General features: G+C 46.9%; 2 protein-coding genes across 7 annotated transcripts in view; one reads left to right on the top strand and one right to left on the bottom strand.

Moving 5' to 3' along the window:
• The window catches only part of SCRN1 (secernin 1), a 56,845-nt gene extending 51,875 nt beyond the window's left edge, over nt 1–4,970 (top strand). For all 5 annotated transcript variants that reach the window (XM_074340934.1, XM_074340933.1, XM_019726177.2 and 2 more), the window contains one exon: nt 1,326–4,970. In XM_074340934.1, the coding sequence (XP_074197035.1) occupies nt 1,326–1,484 (159 nt within the window). In that variant the 3' untranslated portion in view covers nt 1,485–4,970. The remainder of the gene's footprint in view (nt 1–1,325) is intronic.
• A 3,812-nt stretch (nt 4,971–8,782) lies between these two features.
• Nucleotides 8,783–22,989, bottom strand: part of WIPF3 (WAS/WASL interacting protein family member 3) — an 80,102-nt gene continuing 65,895 nt past the window's right edge. Inside the window, exons 6-9 of one of the 2 annotated variants that reach the window (XM_074340929.1) lie at nt 21,628–21,777; nt 20,528–20,629; nt 12,959–13,035; nt 8,783–10,998 (exon numbers count right to left, since the gene is read on the bottom strand). In XM_074340929.1, coding sequence (XP_074197030.1) covers nt 10,975–10,998; nt 12,959–13,035; nt 20,528–20,629; nt 21,628–21,777 — 353 coding nt within the window. In that variant the 3' untranslated portion in view covers nt 8,783–10,974. The remainder of the gene's footprint in view (nt 10,999–12,958; nt 13,036–20,527; nt 20,630–21,627; nt 21,778–22,989) is intronic. The other variant, XM_074340930.1, reaches the window with a different exon arrangement.

Genomic DNA, 22,989 nt, shown 5'->3' with positions numbered 1-22,989 from the left:
CCAGTTTCTCCTGAAGAAAGGAACACCTTTTTGGTAAATTGGTGCATGTGTTTTGTGTGGACTGGGTGTGCCTACTTTCTTATATATTTGGCACAGAGGACTATATAAAAAGGATATAAAGAAAGGCAACACCAACAATAAATCCAAGTGGGTTTAGAGAGTATCTCCGAGAAGGGCAGTCTCACTTCGTGGAACTCGCTCTTCATGCCTCAGAGATGACCGCTTTGACAAGTAAAACTCGCACAGATGTTTTATGTCTGTCCTCTCTGCCAGCATTTCCCTAGAACTGTGAACACTGCTGCACCGTGACACCGAGTTTTGTCCAGGCCTGTCCACATGCACTCCTGCCAGGGCATGTTTTCTAGGTGGATGACAGTAAGCCCTGAGTAAAAACGTCACTTGGTGGTGCATGGTTTTTTGGATATTGGGCAACTGGAAGGCAGAGGTAGAAAGGACTGTGCGATCTGAGCTATTCTACACAAAATTTCGAAGAGATGAAACGGATGAGGGTGGGCTTTGAAATTTAGAAATGACCCTTGGGTTGAGTCAAGGCAGTGTTGGGAAGAGGTGGATGAGTGGTGACAGCAGCTTCTCCATTCTGGGATTAATTAGGCACATAAAAGTGTTTCATTGTCATCCACCATTAATGAGTGATTTCCACTTGGAAAAAGAGATCTCACCACGTCAGAAAAAAGGAAGTCGGGGATAGACATGGCATGTGTTTATTCATGGATCCATTTCTTCATGCTGCACACATCTATGGGGTGTGCCTACTGTGTCCTAGGCATTGGAGGATAGAGAGAAGCCTAGTTCTCACTCCCCAGGAGGTCGTGGTCAAATGGGGATCACAGGCAGGTAGACAAATCATTACAAGACAGGAAGAGAGCACCATGGCAGAAGGAAAGGAATTGGGCCAGGAGAGCTCAGCGGGAAGGCTTTCAAAGAGGCCTGAAAATGGGTGCCGTTGACCGAGCATGGAGGGAGAGCAGGGCCATCTGTTTCGTGGCTAGAAAGAGTATCCTCGCGGGTGGAAGGAATGCAGTTAATTCAGTCTGACTGATGGGAAAGGAGCATGGCAAGAGGTGAAGCGAATGACAGCCTTGTGTGTTACAAGGGGCCTTCCTTGAATGTCACTCAGGCTTTTGTCCTGAAGGCAGTGGGAAGCGGTGCAAGTATTCTAAGCAGGGCAGTGACATCACCATGTTGGCATTCTTGCAGGATCCCTGCGGCAGTCACATGGGAAACAGTTTGAATAGGGTGGGTGGTCCCCCGGGAGGCTTTCAGTGTCCATTGCTGCAGCTCCCATGGTGTTTGTCCTTCCTCAGGAGCAAGGTCGCCAGCTGAGGAAGACCATGCTGGAGCTAGAGAAGCAGGGCCTGGCAGCCATGGAAGAAATCCTGACCAGCTCTGAGCCCCTGGATCCCACAGAAGTGGGGGATCTTTTCTATGACTGTGTTGACACGGAGATTAAGTTCCTTAAGTGAAGTACGCATTCCCTTTCCCCTTCTTATTTAAAATTTCCCACCTTACTAAATTACCAGCAAAACAAACCACCCTCCTGTTGGAGTGAAATGAGAAAGTTCTGATGTGCTCTCCTTGTCTGAAGCCAAATCCAACTGTTACCTTGTGTTCTGCCTCGAATCTCAAAACGTCCCCTTCTTCTGCAGTGTAGGTCCCCTTCCTTTGCAGTGTGACATGTATCTCCTTTGCCTGTTGTTTGAATGTATGACTAATTGTGGATTTAAGCTGCTATTATTGTGTTTCAGTGACAATGGACACGTTAGCCTTTTCCCAGGGAGACTGGAGTTCACCAAGCCTTGCAAGGCGGGTTCCACGGTGCCGAGTTTGTGGGGAAAGCAACATCTTTTGAAGTCTTAGTCTCTCTCTGGGGACCGGTTTCTTTCAGGTTAACAGAAGGCATTTATTTCTGTCTGGCCTGGGGCTCTCGTGTGCGTCCGGAGGGAGGAGCCCCCTGGCCTCTCTCTACTACAGGGTGTGCCTATAGTGCCGCGTGACTCCAGATGTGTCTTCTGAGGGCCAGAAGCAATGGGAAGGAAAACGGGCTCCTCTCCCGTCCCAGCGCCTTCCCCATTCCCGTGACCCTAAAGAGCCCGTCTTCCATGCACTGTGTTTGTGTGCTGTGGGCCCACGGACTGCTTTCACGGGCGGGAGAGCTGGTCACCTGTGTCAGCTGGAACCTGCCCGCCTTAGAGACGCACAGGCTGTCCTGCTGGGGACCTCTTCGAATGACGGTGTGGCTCTGCCCAAAACACACGTGGCCCCCCAACCCCCCCATTTCCTGCACAGCGGCACTCCCACCATACCGATGCGGGCTTGTATAGAAACGATTCCCAGCCTGGTCACCGCCATCTAGTTTAGGATTAATGAAATGGCCCTGTGGCATAGTTCCACCCCACAAAGCTGTGAATCTCTCAGCAAGTGAGGGAAAGGAAAGGAGAAACTTCCGACTATGTAGATTCTAGGTAAAGTAGCTGGAATCTAAGCAGCCACAACATTATCTCAGCAGAGATTTGAATTCAACTGATTTGTTCCCAACGTCGTGTCCCCAGGAAGGATTTGACTTACCACCCAAGCATAGAAAAGCGTGTGAGGAAGACCAGATGGCCTCAGCATTGGAAAGACAGAGGGCAAGAAGGCGCCAGATGGATGTAGAAGCATTTCACTCCAGGGTGACAATCCAGCCCCCACTCCGCCTGCCCGGCCTGTTACATCCCACAAAGCTGTGTAGGAGGCACCTGGCTTTCCCTGGGCCTTCCCTGTATCCCTCCTGCCCCATATGTCCCAGTAGCTGCCTTCAGACTAGTAGATGAGTTAACAGCAACCATTCGTGGTGGCTTGTACTTGCTGAGAGTTTTGTCCAGGTTTGGCCTGGGCTTTCCCTGTCGATGCGCTTAGGGTCTCCTCTTAGGTGGAGTGGCCATTCTGACAGCACCTGTCTACAGCTGCTAAGGGGTGAAAGGGGAAGTTTGAGAATGATGTCGGTACCTCACCTGCTGAGTGGTTATTTAAAACAAGACGATACAGAAAACCACTCTAAAATTTCACCACGTGGTCTCACCTCCACTTATTATGGAAACATTTCATCGGATCTGACATGCCTGTGATACCCAAGGTGATTTGGGGTTTGACCAAAAGGAATCTAGTGAGAATAAATCACACAGAAGCCTGCTTTCAATTATAATGGGTCAAACAAAGGTCACGGATAACCCAGCCAGCCTTATGCATTACCCAGCCCTTGTGCAGTGGGAAACACAGTGGCAACTTCTGTTAGAGCACACTGTCCTTAGTCCAGCACGTCAGAGAAGGGCCAACCCCAACTGAGAGTTGTCTTGGCTAACGCTGTACATCACACCTGTGATCTCCCTGTGTGACCACTAGAGGGTGTGGCAGCCCCCATGGCACAGCCTGGCAGAAGTGAAGGGGCTGGGATGCTTCCATGAGGCTCAGAGCAGGGGTGTCTCTGGACAGTCATTCATGAGTAAAAGCAGTGGACAGACTTTTTCTGCATTGGGATGCGTGGAAGAAAGACAAGAAGAGAGCAAACACTGTTGACGTGGTTGTACTCACTTCTAGTGACTTTTATATACGTATATTAACAGCTTGAAATATGTTGGATTTTGAGCAGGCTGTTTTTGGGGGCAATGTTTATTTTTAAGTGCTCCTAACAGACTCTGCTTTGGAAACATGCTCACCCTCACATACATAAGTTCTTGACCAGTGACTGCTTTCCTAAAGGTAATATGGAGAAAATGAATATTCAAGATGAACTGTGAAAATAACGTTTAAAGGTCACTGTGTAAATAGCTTCCTAAAATACCATTTGTGTATCCATTAAGGCTTGGGGGGCGAGTGCTGTGCATGTTTTGTGCAGAAAGGAGATACGGCCATGAAGGACAGAATCTCTCCCCAACCCCCGTACCCCATAACCATACATAAGCTAGTTAGTCTCGTCTAGTAGAAGGGAGTTACCATAGAGGAAGACACCCTCATACTCTAAGGGGAGAGGGGGAGGTACAGACACTCCAGTAAAAGTACTTAACAAAGCAGAAGTAGTACTCTCACTCTTGGAGGTGGTTTGGAACTTTAGATAGAATAAGGGCATACGTGAAGTTATGGTGATTCTTTGGTGCCCAATAACATAAGACACAGTGTTATTATTAGTAGTAGAGCCCTTCTTACAAGCTGTCTAACAGAGCAAGTGTATACCTATTAGATATTAGCAGTGAGGTTCCTTCACTATTGGGTGAATCATTAGATATAAAATACTATCAAGCAGGCAAACTACTTTGCTCCCGAACTGATGTCATCCCACATTGATACAGGTGTGACACAGCTCTGGCTGGCCCAGCAGGAAAGCCTAGCCAGGACCAGTATGTCTGTTATGAAACCACTAACTGCATTCTTGCCTGAAGAGCAGTGAAGGCATTTATGGGGACGGTCTTCAGCTGAACTCTCAGCTTTGGGAAGGAAACACGGGGAAGAAAGAGGGAGGGGAACCTACCTATCTGGCCATTCTTGTGTGGAGGGGAAGAAGGACTGGCAGGTCACAGGCACATGCTGTCCCAGCGTTCCCTTGTGCTTCCCTGTAGCTGTGGCATTTCATTCCACGGGGCCCGAAGTCCCAGCTCCTGTCCTGTGGTTTGTGTCAAATGTGCTTTATCTAATTGACTTCAAACATTCTGAAATGTCACATGCAGATTTCTTGTGGGAACGAATACGTACGAGGACGTGTTTGCTGTCATGTTGTGAGAAGGAAATTAAATGTGTGAGCTAGAAACTGCTATTGGAATACGAAAAGGCGAAATCTTTGTTTCCTGCAGTGGGAACTGACTGTAGTCATAATAGCCTTTTGTACAAAGATCGACAAACCAGGTAACTTCCCATCCAGCGCTTACCCTTGGAATTGTCTCTAAATACATCGAGCATACAATAAAAAGTGCTGAAACGAATGTCCAGTGGCCTCTTCTACCTTGGGTTTCATGAGTAAATGTTGGGCATTAGTCAAAACATAGATAATGTATGAAAGGGGTTATATTTTCTTGACTTGAATCGTAAGAACACCCAATCAGTTCAGCAGTTTCCTCCATTTTGTACCATTTTGTGGATAAGTTCACTTTTTAAATATAAACACAAAACCACAAGATACCACCCCACACCCATCACAATGCTACTATCAAAAAGAAAAAAAAAGACAAGTGTTGGTGAGGATATGGAAAAATCAGAAACACTGTGCACTGTTGATGGGAATGGAAAATGGAAAACAGTATGGTGGTTCCTCAAAAAAATAGAAGTTCCACATAATCCAGAAATTCTACTTCTGAGTATATACCCAAAAGAATCGAAAGCACAGTCTCAAAGAGATACATGTACACCCATGTTCATAGCAGCATTATTTATGAAAGCTGAAAGATAGAAGCAACCCAAGTGTCCATTGATGGATGAATGGATAAACAGAATATGGTATATACAGATAAAGGACTATTATTCACCCTTAAAAAGGAAAGAAATTATGACATATGCGGCAACATGCAAGAATCTTGAGGACATTATGCTAAGTGAAATAAGCCAGTCTTGAAAAGGCAAATCTTGTATGATTCCTCTTATATGAGGTACCTAGAATAGTCAGACTCATAGAGACAGAAAGTAGAATAGTGGTTGCCGGGGGCCGGGAGGAGGGAGAAATGGGGAATTGTTTTTTAAGGGGTATAGAGTTTAAGTTTTGCAAGATCATAAAAGAGTTCTGGAGATTCGTTGTAGAACGTGAATGTACTCAACACTACTGAACTGTACACTTGAAGATGGTTAAGGTGGTAAATTTTATGCTCTGTTTATTTTACCACATGTCATGCTGGGTGTCCTGCGGGGTCTCTAGTCCCGCTCCCCACATAAGAACACAGGACATGGTGAGGCCAAATCGGAAAACGCACGGAGCCATAGGTAGGGGAGTCACACCACTATATTCTCGCTGGCGGTTGGGTTGGAGACACAGGAAGCAGGAGCCACACAAGCCGCAACCCGCGGTCCGGTCCCGGTCCACTTTTCTGCCAAACAACCTCACTTGCCAACTGCAATCCGCACTTGCTAGCTTAGCCATGGCAGTTGTATTAGTGCCTAATGGCTAACTGGTAACAGCTGATGGCCAGCTCGTTCACAGCTGATGGCCATTTACTACCTGAGCCAGCACCTTTCCACATGAGGCCAAGAGCCTGGAAACTGCACTCCTGGCTCTATCCCCACACCACAATTAAACAAACCCACACTAAAAACGGAAGTCTGGCTGCTGGCATCTATGCCAAGCATCTTTATTTTAAAGCCATTAGCAGGTCCACAAGAGGAAAGAAAACAGTTGTCTCCACACTTGTGACTTAGACAAGCCCGACTGCTTCCATGGTCCTGTCTCCACCATGACAGGCAAAATACAACTGAATATCTTGTTCATGATAATAGGACTTAGTCACTGGCAACGACAGACGTATGTCAAGGTCAGACTCATTGTCTGCCCCATTTTTATGACAAGGAACTGCTAACTTTTTAAACGTTATTTCCAGCTCTTTTTTTTTTTTTTTCATACACATTTTCCTGCAACGCTCCAACGTGACAAAGCCTGTATTAGTTTGCTAGGGCTGCTATAACACGTAGCACAAACTGGGTGACTTAAACAACAGAAATAGATTTTCTCACAGTTCTGGAGGCCGGAAGTCCAAGGTCCAGATGTCGGCAGGGTTGGTTCCTTCTGAGGCCTGCGAGGGAGAGGAAGAGACTGTTCCAGCCCTCTCACCTGGCTTCCGGTGCTTTGCTGGCAGTCTTCGGCATTTGATGGTTTGTAGACATGCCAGCTCGACCTCTACCTTCATCTTCATATGGTGTTTTCCCTGTTTTGTCTGTCTGTGTCCAACTTTCCTTTTTATAAGATGTGGAGGCAGAGTCCCAGAGAGCAGTTTCCAGGCTCTCGGCCTCATGTGGAAAGGTGCTGGCTCGGGGTAGTAGATGGCCATCAGCTGTGACTAGTTGGCCATCAGCTGTTACCGGTTAGCCATTAGCCACTGATATAACTGCTATGGTTAAGCTAGCAAGCGTGGATTGCAGTTAGCAAGTGGGGTTGGTTCCAGAGAAGCAAATGGCAGATTGCGGATTGTGTGGCTCCTGCTTCCTGTGTCTCCACCCAGCCGCCAGCGAGACTATAGTGATATGACTCCCCCATCTCTGGCTCCGTGGGTGTTCCTTTTCAGCCTCACCATGTCCTGCATTCTTATGCGGGGAGCGGGAGCTGAGACACCGCATGACACCCCACGTGACATAAGGACACCAGTCATATTGGATTAGGGGTTCACCCTACTTCATATGACCTCATCTTAACTAATTACATCTGCAATGACCCTATTTCCAATTAAGGTTTCATTCTGTGGTACTGGGGTTAGCACTTCAGTATATGAATTTTTGGAAAACAATGACCCACAACAGAACAGATTCATGAAGGAAGCCAAAGCCTCCCAGGGCATGGAAGTTGCTTCTGGAGTCCAGAGCTTTCCCATTAAGTTGCTCCCCTCACCCCTGAAGGCACCACCTCTCCCACCCTTAATTCCATAAGTGCCTAAGATTATGGCTACTTTACCACCCTCCACAATCAATGACTTTTAAGTTCACCATCCACTTTGTCAATTATCTCGGGCTATTGTTTTTCTATTCTACTCAGATGGGCTCCTTTAAAGAGCTTATCTGTACCTCCACTAATAAGAGAGCTGATAAAACAAGTCAGGTCCTTAACTAATTTGGATGCAAAACGTGTAGCCGCTAACTTTGAAATGAGTTTCTAGATGAGATTTATTTTGGGAACATCTATGAATTTTAATTACTGCTCACTTTTTATCCAACAGCAGAGCTAGTGGAGTGTGGTCTGAGCAGCTCAGCAAACGTCTATAAATGGACTGCCTGTGATGCAGCCAGCAAGAGATCTGTTTGCGACTGAGCATGTAATAAGCACACTGGTTGTGCCCCAGTGTGTGGGGAGTGCCAACACCCGGGTCAGGGTCAAGGGCTTGCCCAGGCATTACGTCACTGAATCTTCACCACTCTATGCTCACGCACATATTTATGTCTCCATTTTACAGATGAGGAAACTGAGGCACCGACTGATTAAGTAACTTCCCCAGACTTGTAAGAGGCAGAACAGAGATTCAGGTCCATGTTTTCCCCTGAGCCAGTTTACCTAGCAGGTACACCTTAGTTCTCTTGTACCAGGTTCCAAAGAATACACACCTGACAATACTAAAACGGAAATTGAGATGACACTGCTCCATGTGGGAGATTTTTTTGAGGGGTTTGCTAACTTGGGGAAGGGTGCTAAGTGTACTTTAAGTTGAAAGTTGTTCCATTTTAACACACATTAGAGGAATTTATAAGCAATGCTCTCTACCCATGTTATATTAATAAAACGGAATAGAGTGTTATCTACTTTTTAAAAACTACATTTGAGAAAGTTTTTCCCTTGGTTGGTTTTTCCAAATACCCATTAGCTTAGTTAGCTCACAAGCCCCAGAAAAATACTATGACAAAACTATGACTTTGTTGTTTTGTCAGAAACGTCAGCTCAAAAGAGAAATGCACCAATTCTAACACAGTATGTTACAACAAGTGTTGGGTCCTGTGTAAAGGTCCTTTTTGCTCTGTCATTCTTAGAAGCCCTCCTAATCCTTAAAACTGCTTGGCTGAGACGAGTACTGGTAACCAGAGATGGGTTTTCACAAGGAAACGACCAGAAGCATTTCCACTTATTGAAGTTTATTAGGTACAAAGAAATGAATCTGCAGAGGGAACATCCATAAATATAAAATACACGTAGAACACCGGGGGAGCACAGATGAGTGTCAGCGAGAGTATGTGAGGACGGTTGGGGTGCTGTGACACAGATGCTCGTATACGTGAGTGTATAGTCAAGGGGCAAACCTTTGTCCTGCCAGAGGGACTCGGTGTACCAGCACATGTTCAAAGTGCCTGAATTCAGTGACAGGTCTCCAGGAGAGATGTGAGGCCAGATTCCTGAGATTTCTCGCTAATTGCGATTTTTGGTTTCTGCTCATTCCTTCTCTCCGTCCTTGAATGGTTGTATTTTTAATTTCTATCCCAGGGGTGCAGAACACGCTCATAGACACAGCTCATCGGGGCAGGCAGTGCATGCTGAAGGTGGGACTGCCTTCGTGTAAAGCCTCCTTAACCATGATCATTAAAACCTTTGTAGTCATTTCATACAACTGGGAGGGAGGTGGAGTGGATCCTATTATAATTAAGAAGCTCTGACCTTTCGGGAACCTTCCGGAACCAATGAAACAAATCAGCGATGCCCAGGGCCGATGACCTGGAAAAACTTCTTTTCCATTGATTTAGCCGTTACAATTTGGCATGATGTATTCCCCAGAGAAGGGAACTTGACCTTGCTCACTTAATTCTATCTGGACGGAGGAAGCATGACAATAATGTAGGATAGCATCTTAGGCTTTACTCCAGACCACAGCTAGGTGTATGTGGTCACGTGTTTGCCCAAACCCTCCTATCTGTCTACTTTTTTGGGGTGGCTTGGTCTGGGCACCATATCCTTCAGGTGGGAGCGCATGAGTGGATGGTTCCAAAGGAAACTTATTTTTCACTGCTCTTCCTGTCTCTCCCTCCCTGATTTCCTTTAATCTGCAGCTATTTTGAGCACAGACCAGGGATCATTTTGTTTCTTTCTATTTTGTCCCCTTCCTCTGTCACAGCCTTCCTCTCCAAGGACAGGGAGCATTTGGGGTCATGTGGCAAGTAGCTCAAGACAAAGGGTGTGAGAGCAGCAGTCAGAGCCCATCCTGACGTGGTCCATATTCAGGGGTGGCTGAATTTGCACAATGCTCCCCCCACAGAGGTGACCACCACAGGGAACAGGAGGTTAGGTTCTCTCTTTAGCTCAGAATTTAGCGAGGTTTTGCCTGATAGCTGGTTCCAGGTTTCCCAAGGGTCGGGGTGGAGGAAGATTATTTCATAATACGTTTCGGTCTATACTTTTTCAAGTCATATTTTCCATGGAAATTCTGCACTTGGGGTGAGGTTGGGGGAGACCTCTGAGATAGGATTAGTAATTTACTCTAATAACAAGTTATGTAGGTTTCTAACTTGCAGGGGAAATACTGAAATCTCCTAAAGCTCACCCACCTCGCCCTGATAGCCAGGATGGACCTGGGAACGTGGAGGGAACAGGAGGAAAGTCTCGGGGACTTGGGCATAAGGGGCACTGTAAACAGAGCACTGGCTACTCGTAGGATCATTCAGGTACAAAAGGGGCCCTGTAGTCAGCATGGGAGGGGCCAAGTCCACTCCTGCCTTTATTTTGTGTTATATTTACATTAGGCAGCGAAAAAAAAAATTCCCTGTACTGCAAAAACGGAAGCGAGACATGGCGTGTCTCGTTCACTGGAGGTTGTGTGGCATTGTCTGGGTGTGGGGACACACACTACTCTCTCTGAGTTGCGTCATTTATAAGGCATTATTTGGTTTGATTTTGCAGTTTGTACACTGAGCATATAAAATCATGCTGATAAGAAGCCATTGTGGATACTATGACTTTGGGACTACTTGCAAACCACGGAATCTTCTAAAAAACGGTTCCGAATCTAGGAAGGGCCAGCCTGCATGCATATTTACAGTCATGGAATGGACACAATGGGTGGGGACAGGGCTCTATCTGCACTGACCGACGAAAGCCAAGAGGCATTTTACAAAATGGAGAAATGGTGTGTGTGACTTTTTTAAAAATAAAAGTTGACTACAATACTGATTTAAAGCCCGTGCAAACCACGTATTTACAATAAATAAATGCTCCATTCCCAGCCTGTATGTCAAATGAATTACAACTTGAGTATGGTGAGGTTCAGACCATTCTCCTGGGGATGCCCAGGGGCTCACAGGGCGTTGGCGTCATCTGTCTTCTCACCGGAGTGTCTTTAAAGATATCTGTGGAAACATGACAACATTACCAGGTGGGTTTAGAAGATTCATTGCACACAAATCACCGACCCAGGGCTGGGCACTGAAGCTTTTCCTCATTCATGCAAGGCTGCCAGGGCCTGACGGTCCCATCATAAGCAAGGAGGTGATTCTGACCCAGGGGGTTGTGGGTAGAAACGGGGATGAAATGGGATGTGTAGGTCATGGCATGGGCGGACCTCAGGCCATGTTAAAAACATTTAGAGGACTGAGAATCAGCAGATTCACTTGACAGAGAGCTCAGGAAAAGCAAAGGACTTGCTGGAGATCCCGAGACAAGGCAATGGGGAAAGAGAGAGGGCCTCAGGCCTTCAGATTTCCAGCCCAGAGCTCCCACCCATGCCTGGATCACCTGGATCCATAAAGGAGCCCCCTCGGGGGTGCTGTTTGCTCTGTCTGGAACCCAGTGATTTCTCTCAGTGACTGTTTTTGTCGCACTGAAGTAAAAATGAATTAAGATGGCGTCCAGCTAGACATAAAGAACCAAGAGAGACTTTATAGTTCCGTCCCTGATTGGATTTTTCCAGGCACAGGTGACTTAGGTGTGTGCCTGCCACAAGGCCAGTGATCAGACACTGCCCAGTGTGCAATCGTCTTTGCCATGTTTGCAGGTGAGGGTGACTCTAACGTGCCAGGAAAAGCAGTGAGGTATAGTGGAAGGAGCACTCCTGGAGGAGTCTGAGGTCTGGGCCTGTGACCTTGGACGTGTTCCTTAATCCCTCGGAGTTTGGTTTTTCTCATCTGAAAAATGGCTTTAACGGTTATCTCTCCAGCTTAAACGTCACAGGGTTAATGAAAGGCTCAAGTAGATAACATATGCAAGTTATCTGAAAAATGGAGAGCCATATAACGTAGGGATGATTATTTTGATTATGACTGTATTTTTCTGATCACAGGAGTAATGTCTTCGTTGTAGAAAATTCCAAAACTGCAGAAACACACCAGGTAGAAAATAAAACCCAGCCATGGTCTCGCAGAGCGGATTTAGTCGTTCTTTTCCCCTATGCATATGTGCAGGTACTTCTCCCTTCATTGCAATCATATGCCCGTTTTTGAGCCTGTGATTATGTGAGAGTGGTGATTGCAATTCTGGGATGAGCCGTGGCAGGAAAAGGGGCTGGCGTTTATCCTCCTTCAAGGAAGGATCCCAGCTTCCAGGAACTTAGTCCTTTCCTTCTCACGTCACTTTCCCTAAGGGTCCGTACAGCTGCAAAAAGCCCAGTTTAGCAGCAGGCCACCCTCTTTGTCACACAGACTTCTGAAGCAGGAAGAGGCCAGGGTGGGCCTGAATGCATGTTTTCAAAGAATAACAAAGGGCCTTTAAAGATGAGACCGTATCGCGTGTCATGAGAGACGTCATCTCGGCTCAGGGTAGGAAACACTGTCCGAGTTGCCTCGTGGGAGAAGAAGGGCATTTCTTCAAAGAGTGTCTTATCTATTGCACAAGCACCTATCTGGTTCCCCTCCCAGCTTTCTTCTAGCCACCAGGACTTGAAGTGTGACTACATTTGGCCAAAATAAATGATAATGTTGATGGGGAAACCCTCCACCAATGGTGCTGTAAGAAACCATGTATTTCATACATGAGACAGAGCCCTGAACTATGTCTCATACGTGTTACTGAGTTTTTCTCCTGGGCTTCTCATGTCATCGTGATGTGGGAAGGGTGAATAGGGAGTGAATGAGGTGACTGTTGCAGAATGGCTCCCAAGGGGCTCTGGTCACCAAACTTGCTTGTGTAGGTAGTAGTGATGCCAGAGATTTTGAAATGGTAAGTGTCTCATTGTAGATGGAAACAAAGCTACACCCAGTGGCTTGCCCTGAGGAAAAATGTAAAGCTGTTGGGGAGAAAGCACACCCTTAACTTCTCTGTGCTCCCTAAGGAGAATTCCTGGCTTTATATTCAGACACCTGAGGGACGTGTCACCTGAGCATTTCTGCCTTTGATGTCATCGGAGCTCTGTGCAGCCGCCTCGGCATGGAGCCAGGGACCAGGTGTACAGCCTGAAAGAAACAGGAACAATCTCACCATCTGTTGGCCCAGGGACCGGCTGTGTGCTTCACAGAGAAACTCAGGCTAAACCGGCACTTGCAGCAATGGCAAAAGAACCAAGGGTAACGTGAGCCAGTCACCCTGGAACCTTCCGGCTGCTGGCCCTGGACTGTGTGTTTCCACCACTGCTTCTGTGTCGCAGACTATGGATACAGAGGCATCACGTTCAATGTGTTGGGAGGAGGACAGGTCACGAAGGCCTGTCATCTCAAAGCACGTGACAACTGCTTAGCTCAACACAAACCACCCTCTCCAGGACCCCAGCGTGCCAAGCACTCCGCTCGGGGCGGGTTAAAAACAAAGGAGCAAAAGGTAAGTATGTGTTGACGTAAATCAGGCTCTGTTCCATGAAGAGCCAACTCATTCTCTGAAAAATATTATGTTTAACTATTGTACAAATTATATACGAGTATCTCCTTAGACGGTTTTCCCTCAAGAGATACCACTAGAATCTCTAAGAATTCACAAAGCAGAATCATTCTGCTGAAACAGTCCTTCGCGTGGGCTGTTTACCCACACTAGAGTATCTCAGATTCACTAAAACGGTGGTTTTCAAACTTTGGGTAGCACAGTTGTAGTAAGAAATGCTTTTACGTCTCTAACCAATGTCATGCATCTCCTGCACTCAGACCAGCCTGAGTGACCTCCGGTAAACGCTGCTGCCTCCTGGTAAACGATGGCTGCCCCCTCCTGGTTAGCTGCTCCCTACAGAGTGGCCCTGAACCTCTGTGCTGGGGCTGAAGCAGCAGAGGCCCAAAGGCTAAGCTGGCTTCGAACTTTATTTTTTATCATTTGTCAACCAAGCCAGCCATGCACCTTTTCCCAAGCACAGAGATATTTTCATGTCAAAACAAAAAAATCCATTTTGTAGCCAACCAACAAAAGGATGAATACTGCAGGAATAGAGGAGAATGTCCAGAAAGGATTTACAAACTTGGCTGGCCATTAAAGCTGGCTAAAGTCTCTTTGAGAACCTCCAGAACCCCCAGAAGCCTTGGAGTGCAATCCCCATAGACTGGGCAGCTGGGTTAGCAGAAAGGTGGACTCCTAGGAGAGGCAGATCTAATGATCAGCTCTGGGCCAACATGGTCTCTCCAAGGTACAGTCCACATGGCCTAAGATGGAGAGGTACCAGTGTGTGGTGTCAAGAACACCGGACATGGAGCAAAGAACCTCAACTGGAGCCCCAGCTTTGCCATCAGCTGTGACCAGGGGCAGGTCACTCTACTTCTGCCTCAGTTTCTTCAGCTGGACAGGAAGGAGTTGGGCTGGATGACCTCAAAAGGCCTTTCCTGCTCTAACACTGGAGGCCTAGAATAATCGCTAATTGAAGGAAATGACAGGTTTCATTGAAATGATAATTCTAGTACCTGCCAGATCTAGACCTTAGAAATTGAATATCTGGCCTTTCCTCTCCTTTCCACAGTCAATGTCACCATTGAGGTCGGTACGAGAGACCCATCATTCCTTCCTCAACTACATCCTGCTTGGAGAAAACTGAAAAGGGTCACCCTACATACTATGGGGCCTCATTTCCCCCTCCACAGGTGCTCCAACCAGCGGGTGGGCCGATCATATTCTCTGTCCCAATAATTTGGAATTTTACAACTCGTTTTAATGATTATTAAGAGTAATATATATTCATTGTAGAAAACTTGGACAAAACAGTGAAGCATAAGGAAAATAAAGACCACCGAGCATTCCACTATTGAGTGTAACCACTTTTAACACTGTAGTCTGTATTTCTAGCCTCTTCTGTTTATTTAGTCAACTTCTTCTCCCTCTTCCTCTCCATATAGATAATTTCTTTTTAGAATTAAATTTAGGTTCTATTTTACATACTTTTAGTGTACTGGGGTTTTTTTGTAGGTAGAGTTAACATTTTCCCATGTCACTAAATATTCAACGACACTATTTTAATAGAGGTATAGCATTTCCTCCCATGTCTCTGCCTTAATTTATTTAACCTCCTTCTTGGAGATTTGTGCTGTTTTCAAATTTGTTGTTCTGTAAATGGTTTGGCAATGTTTATATGTGTGGACATTTTTATTCATTAATTCAACAAGTATTTATTGAGTGTCTGTGTGCCTGGCCCCATTCTGGGAGCTGGAGATAGACCAGTGAATAAAAATGGATGCTGTCCCTGCCCACTGGGGCCTTATACTGTACTGGGGGAAACAGACAGGAGCAGTTCATATATAAGATGTCAGGAAGTGATAAATGATTTGAAGAAAATGATAAAGCAGCATGAAGAGAACAAAAGTGATGAGGTAGGAAGGGTGGCTATTTTATATGGAGTGGTCAGAAAAGACCTCTCTGATAAGGTACCGTTTGATCAAAGACCCAATGGAGGCAGAGAGGGAGTCTTGTGGATACATAGGGTAAGTGTCCCAGAGAAGGAACAGCAGGTGCAAAGAGCCAGAGCAGCAGTGTGCTTGGAACATTCTACAAACTGCAGGTGGTCCGTGCTGTTGGAACAAAGCGAGGTAGGGGAGAACGGTGGTGGTGGTAGGCAGTTCATGTAGGTCTCATGAGCCATGATAGGCATTTCTAACAGACTTGGAGAGAGATGGGAATTCACCGGAGGACTCTGAGCGGAGGGTAGCATGACAGGACTTGGACTTTAGAAGAATCACTCGGGCCGCGGTGTGGAGCAGGTTCCTGAAGCATCCAGGTGACAGTGGCTTAGGTCAGGGTGTGAGTGCAGAGGAGTTGAGAGAAATCATTTCAAAGGAGGATGTGAGAGCAGAAGAGAAAGAAAGAAGTCAAAGATGACTGGAAAGTTTTTGGTGTAACAAAAAATGGGGCAGCAGCGAGCATGCAGTGGGAGGGGAGAGTGAAGAGAGGGCGGTCAGAAAACGTAAGCAAAGAAGTGCCTGAGAAGGAGAGAGTGATGGACTGTGGCTACTGCTTCTGACCAGTGGATCTGGTGATGTGGAGGTCCACTGGTGGCCGTGCTAAGGGCTCTTTCCATGGCACGGCCAGGAGAATGCCTGAAAGGACAGGAGGAGAGGAAGTGGAGATGGTGTTGGCTGTAAGAGGAGCAGAGACATGGCCCAGGGGCCAGAGTGGGTCAAAGAGGATATTATGGCATCTCTGTGGGTTCAGAGTCATAGGAACTTGGTGGATTCAGAGTCATCTGGAAAGACAGGAACAGTGGTAAGAGTGGGATGCTGGAAGACAGCTTATGAAGGTGTGTGGTCAACAATATATCAAGTGTGAGTAAGGTAAGTACAGGGCAGAGGCCATTACTGCACAACTGCCCTCCACAAAGGGCAGTGTCTACTGATTCTCTCAGCCTTGGGACAACTAATCCTTTGATTTGATGACATGCACCACCCAGTACTGTGACAGTTCCTGCAGCACCAGGTGGAGTATTTTCTTTGCTAATGGAAATAACTGTGGGTAGTTTTGCTAGAACTGTAAAGTAACTCTATTTAAAAATAGGAGTCAGACCACAATGAGATTCCATTTCATACCCATCAAGATGGCTACTATAAAAACAAACAAACAAAAAACCCAGAAAATAAGCAAGTGTTGGCGAGGATGTGGAGAAACTGGAACCCTAGTGCACTGTTGATGGGACTGTAAAATGATAGGAGTGGAAAATGGAAAACAGTATGGTGGTTCCTCAAAAAACTAAAAATAGAATTTCCATATAATCCAGAAATTCTGCTTCTGAGTATATAAAAAGAATTGAAAGCATGGTCTCAAGGAGATAATTGTACACCCATGTCCGTAGCAGCATTATTCACAACCGTCAAAAGATAGAAGCAACCCAAGTGTCCACTGGTGGGTAAATGGATAAACAGAATGTGGTATATACATACAATGGAATGCTATTCAGCCTTAAAGTGGAAGGAAATTATATTCTGACACTTGTTATGACATGGCTGAATCATGAGGACATTATGGTAAGTGAAATTAGCCAGTCTCAAAAAGTCAAATATTGTATGATTCCACTTACAGGAGATTCCAAGAGTAGTAAAGCTCATAGAACCAGAAAGTAGAATGGTGGTTGCCAGGGGCTGGGGTGAGGGGAAAATGGAGTTGTTTAATGGGCACAGAGTTTCAGTTTTGCAAAATGAAAGGCGTTCTGGAGAGTGTTTGCACGATGTACTTAACACTACTGAACTACACACTTTAAAGATGGTTAGGATGGCAAAGTTCATGTCATGTATTTTTAAACCACAGTTGAAAGTTAAATAAAACAAAAGAGCTACCTAAGCCTGAGGGTATCTGTGTGCTGTGTGTGTGTCAGAAGGAGAGAAAGCAAGCAAGCCGGAGGAGGCAGAGGCCGAGAACTGCCACAAAAGAGTGTGAAAACACACTCATCTGACAGAACCAGCATTGTCTCCCAGACTATGCAGCACTCTAATCTTGGGGAACCGAGTCAATGGTGAGCAGGAAGAAAACTGTAAGGAGAAATGTAATCGGACAGGCATGGCCCATATCACTCACACTAATATAATTAACAAGGTTCTACCGCATGGCTCACGGGGATGGCTGGAACATGGTAATTTAATTGTGCTAGGAGGCTATGGAAGTATTCTATATCTGCCAGTGCCACACCAATTTAAAAGGATATCTTATTTTTGAAATTGCAAATGCCCTTTCTGGTCTGTCGGATGTCCGTTCATTTAATAGGTTTTCTTTTTTTTTTTTTTTAAATGGCGTCTACCTGAGTAGATTCTTTTTTGGTGAGGGGAACTGATTTGAACATTTCTTTGAGATGAGAGGAACACAGCACAGATTGCCAACTGCGCCCTCCTGGTGAGCTGTGTGGGCATAGCTTTTCTTCTATTCTCAGGGATGAGACTGGGCATGATGGACTCAAAACGCAGTAAGTTTAGATTAGAATTTCCTGAGTCTAAAGGTTGGCCTGTCTGGACCTCCTTTTCCCTACCTGTAAACTTTCTTCGGACTTATGATACGCAAAGCACATAGGACAGTGCGAGGCACATCTGAGGTGGTTCACTGCAGTATGACTTACAGTACTTGCAGCGGTAGCACTTACAGTACTACAGTACTTATAGCAGTATCACTTACAGTACTACAGTACTTGCAGCAGTAGCACTTACAGTACTACAGTACTTATAGCAGTATCACTTACAGTACTACAGTACTTGCAGCAGTAGCACTTACAGTACTACAGTACTTGCAGCGGTATCACAGTATTACAGTACTTATAGCGGTATCACTTACAGTACTGTAGTACTTACAGCATTATCACTTATAGCACTAGGGGTGTTGTTTAGCATTTTACTGACAGTTCTTCTCTGCTAATAGGTTCAAGTTCCCAAGCCTTAGAAGGGATGAAAAGTCCTTCCTGTTAGGCGGGAACACATCTCCTTGTCTTCTTTTCATATGTAGGTACCTCCTGTAGGGTAACACTCCTGGCCTCCCTTTACCCTCTTTGCTGGTGAATTGAGAGGGAACTAGCCACGCACACTCTGGCCCCTCCTGGGTCCTCTCTTTGAAGCTGTGTGTTTGCGGAGGAGTATTTATTCTCTGCTCTCAGGGCCACACAGGACGCTCTGTGAGGTAGGCGCTGTGGCTGCAGGAGAAGGGCCAACTGGTCTCCTCACTCGTAAGTCACCCCACTTGGGTGAGGCGGTGAGCCTCACTGCAGTGCAGTACTGGGGAGTCTGCGTCACTGCACACCTAAGCCGTGTCCTCCAATAAAAACACTGACACTTGGATCTTCCTTTGTCTTGCTCTGGTGAACATTTCACATGATGGGAAAGGGGTGTTATGTACTGACACTCTGCCCCACCAAACCTAACACCTCGAGCAGCTTGTGTGGCTTATTCCCTGCAGGCAGGTTGTGTCCTTATAGACCACGTGGGACTTGCTGGTAGTTCCCCAAGGCCCCAAGCACCATCGTGCTTAGAATGTCACCTCTCTCTATGCCTTCAGGTCCCATCCTCCATGCCACCTTCACGCCCATTGTGGTGACCTAAGCACTTTAAACGATCAGTGATTGTGACCTAGCTGATTTCTCACTTCTGTCTCTGGTGTGCGCACGGTAGGTGCTTGATGGTAGGGACCTTGTTTCTTACACTTGTTGTCTCTGGTGTCAGCATGGAGCCTGGTGCATAGTGGGAAGTACATGCCCATCTGCTGAACTTGACCTGAGGAGAAACAGGCGCCTGACACAGCACCTCTCTCCTCCCAAGCATCATGGTCTATTTAAACCATAGGTGGGCGTGATTTCCCTCTGTCCTTCTTTATCCTTCTCTTGTTTTTCCTTTCTCTTAATTCAGAGAAGTAGTCTTCACGTATTATTTTAAAAGCACACATGGTTACTTCTCTCTAAATGTGCAATCCCACAGGCCAGCAAAGAAAGATGTGCCCCAGCTTGACTCCAAGAGGACCTGTGACCCGAGCAGGGAACAGCCTTGTACTCGTGGGTCTGCTCAGCAGGAAGCTGAACACTGGCGAAGGGACATCACCGAGGTCCCTCTGTAAGGACAGGCTCAAACAGCCCGGTTCCTGGTCTGGGGCTGAGCCCGGACATGGATGATTTTCCCTGCTGGTTCACAGAAGTCTGGGATTGGGGTTGGGGAACACATCGACCCTCACTCCATATTGTTGACTCTGTCCCCTTCTGCCCACTTGGATGGGCTGAGCCCCAAACAAGAATAGGCTCATGTTAACTCACAGGGAATGTCACTATGTGGTCAACACCCCACTTTACTTTACTTTGCTTCCTGAGTTCCTACTTTCCTCACTGGCCTTTTGGCCCCGAGGGCCAGGCCGACAAGCCTCTGCCTCTTCCACCCTTAGAGCTGAACAGCTCAGTGGACTGAAGGCCTCTCTTGGAGCCTGGCCACGTAATGAAGTCAGCAGGAGGCGGTCTCACTGGGTTGAGACATTCAGCCCTGGATGGACCTTGGAATCACCTGGCAGCTTTCAAAAGTACCGACGCCCTGGCCCCGGCTGTACGTTCTGATTTGGTTGGTCTGGGTGCAGCCTGGCCTTTGGGATGTTGAAGGTCTCTAGGTCTTTCTAATGTGTAGCCAAGGTTGAGAGCCATTGGCCTAAGGTCGTTCACAGTTTCATGGTGTCAGAGTTCTGAACTGGGGGTTTTCGGGTTCTTCCTCAGCTATGAATGCACAGTTCCTGCATGCCAGTTTGCTTGGCGTGGTTAGCTCCCTAGTCAAAAGCCTCAGAGAGGGGAGAGACAAGGGGTAAGTTCAGGCACCCAAATCTGATGCTAAACAATTAACTTTGGTATTCTGCAAATGCCTCTAAATGAAACCTTGGTGATTGGGACAAATACATATTCTGAAAATTCCAGAAGTAAGAATAGCATCATTGTATTCTTGCAGTGAAATCATAATGCTATCCTTTAGACAGCCTGTACCCAATCAATGCGCACCAAGCATCAAATTCTGGAGGGTCAGGGAAAATCAGGAGTCTTATCGAGGTGGCACTTACTTCTAGGGATCTTGCTGGGGTAAATCTTCTGGCATGGTTTATATTCATCCGGAGGAGGAAAGTCTTCCACAGAATGGAATGTGAATTTAGACTCAAAGTCCTCTGCACACACAGGAAATGGCAAAGTTACTTTGGTTACTGTGATGACCCAAGTTTTGATAATTTCCAGGAGTACACAGGTTTGCATGCCTGGTGCAAGGGTTTTAATGGCAAGGCTATTCCCCCCAAGACATCCATCCATGTCTCAATTGTTATTGTTTAGCTGAGACAAGGGGAATTAAGAAAAGTGAAATCAACAGACTCTCCCCATCACCCACCCCAACTTACTTCAACCAATGGGGAATAGAAGTGCCCAGGGTCCAGAGTCAGAGGTGGGGAACCTGGCAGCACCAAAGGACCAGCAAAGTCCCTGGGGCCTAAAACCACTCCTGAGCTCCTGGGGACATCTTTGGTGGGCAGAACAGGAGTCCTCAGCCTGGCTGGTGGGAAGGAGCATGGTTTGTGTCCAGTTGGGGAGCTGGGCTCCCCAAAGCAAATGGGTTCTGTCCTGAGCTCTTGATGGCAAGAGGAGAGGGGGCTTCTGGCTCTTTCATGGGTTGAGTCCATGCTTTGTGATCTAGGCTGTAAGTCTCACAGTAGCTCAACCCCCAAAGATTTTTGGTCACATCTGACTCCAGGTGACTCTTCTTCCTGATCCATATTTTTTGCCCTAATTATCCCCCTGCCTACTGGGCCTTTCGTCCATCCACTCACCTTGTCCAAATCACCCTGTTCTTTTAGCCTTACACATGGATTTCTCCATGGAGACACACACACACACACACACACACACACACACACAGTTTAAACATTAGTTTTCTTCCCTTTTTCTAAGCTCAATCAAAAGGTTGGAGAGTGGGTTCTGGAACCCCCCAGAAAGCCTCAAGAGAAACCCTATATTTAACACAACCTGTAGGTTGTTCTGTATAACAGTGAACCCCCTGTTCCTGCAAAACATGCACCCTAAAATGACAGCACCACGGGCTGGCAAACTGTCTTCAGGGGCCGGGGAAACCACTGCCTCACTGGCAGCCAGCCTGGCAGCAGGTGGCCTCACTCACCGATAATATGCAGACTTCCGTTCCGCAGCTGACTCCCGGGCTGCTGTGTCGGGGTCCAGGCTGGGGCCTGCTGGCTCCTGCTTGAAAGCTCCGTGGTGGGTGATCTTGCAGGAGGTGCCGGGGGTGGATTTAACTTTCCCCCACTGGTCCCTTACAGAGAACATGACAGTGTATTCAGATACAGGAATGGGGATGGCCATATCCTATTACACCCAAGACTCAATACTCACCTTTCACCCTTCTGTGGGTGTAATAGGATACGGTGAGTAAAAGGGCAACCTGCTTGGGACTGAATCCCAGTTCTCCCACTGGGATAATAACTCCATCTCTTTGTGCCTCAGTACCCTCATCTGTCAAATGGGAATCATAATAGTACATACACCGCCCAGGGTTGTTGAGAGGGTCAAATGCGTTGATTTAAGTCAAGTGGCATGGATTAAGGGCTCAATAAATGTTAGCTGCTGCAATAATATTAATGACGATGACAACCCTTGTCATCAGATGGTACAGCCCACAGAAGGGGAACCATTGCAGAGCCCTGTGAGAGGGAAAAACTGTCAGTGAGGGAGCTAGATGAACAAGCTGTCAGGGGTTGCTGTTGCCCTCTTTCTACTCACACTGGTTCCCCCACATTACAGGCTCTCGTTTTTCCTTCCAGTCAATCTCAACCCACCCTGCACACCAGGGCCCAGTTTGAATCCCACCTACTTCATCAAACCTTCTCTGATGACCCCGTGGGAGGCGCTCTCTCCTTTGCCAGGACTTTTTTGTATGACTCGTTTGGCAATTAACGACCACTGGCTTGGCACCTCAATGTAGGTAGGTATTCTACTCATTCCGTTTCATGAAATGATGACAACTGCACCACTAGTAACTGCATCACAATTACAATCTCTTTCTCTCCCCACCTCCTACGCCCCCAGTTGGTCTGAAGCAGAAACGACCTTCATTTTAATCATGGAAAACTGAGTTTCACATCCAAAAACACAAGGAAGGAGGCCAGACAAGCATCTACTCCCGGCCTTGAGTTCCTGCCCTGGAGCAGGCCAAGGCACCTCACCAGGTACAGGTGTTCTCCCCACCTGCCAGCATCAGGGCTCCTCCCCTCCCTTCAGTTCCAGACCCAGTGCAGAAGGGCAGCTTCGTGTCCCTACCAGCCATCTGCTCAGCCCCTGGTCCCCTGCTCCCCAATTCCCCACATCCCAGCTGTGTACCCAACTCCACACTCCTGACCTGTACCCCAAGTCTGTCACCTCTTGGTCACATCCTCAATCCAAACCAGGCTCATGTGACCAGGGCCCAGAAATCTAGCCTGGAGTTCAAGGATCTAGGGTTGGTCCCCAAGAACTGGCACCATTCTCT

The sequence above is a fragment of the Rhinolophus sinicus genome, linkage group LG09, assembly GCF_036562045.2.
Source record: "Rhinolophus sinicus isolate RSC01 linkage group LG09, ASM3656204v1, whole genome shotgun sequence".
NCBI classification, from domain to species: domain Eukaryota; kingdom Metazoa; phylum Chordata; class Mammalia; order Chiroptera; family Rhinolophidae; genus Rhinolophus; species Rhinolophus sinicus.
Note: the sequence above shows the minus strand (reverse complement) of the source record. Positions and strands in the feature narration are given on the sequence as shown.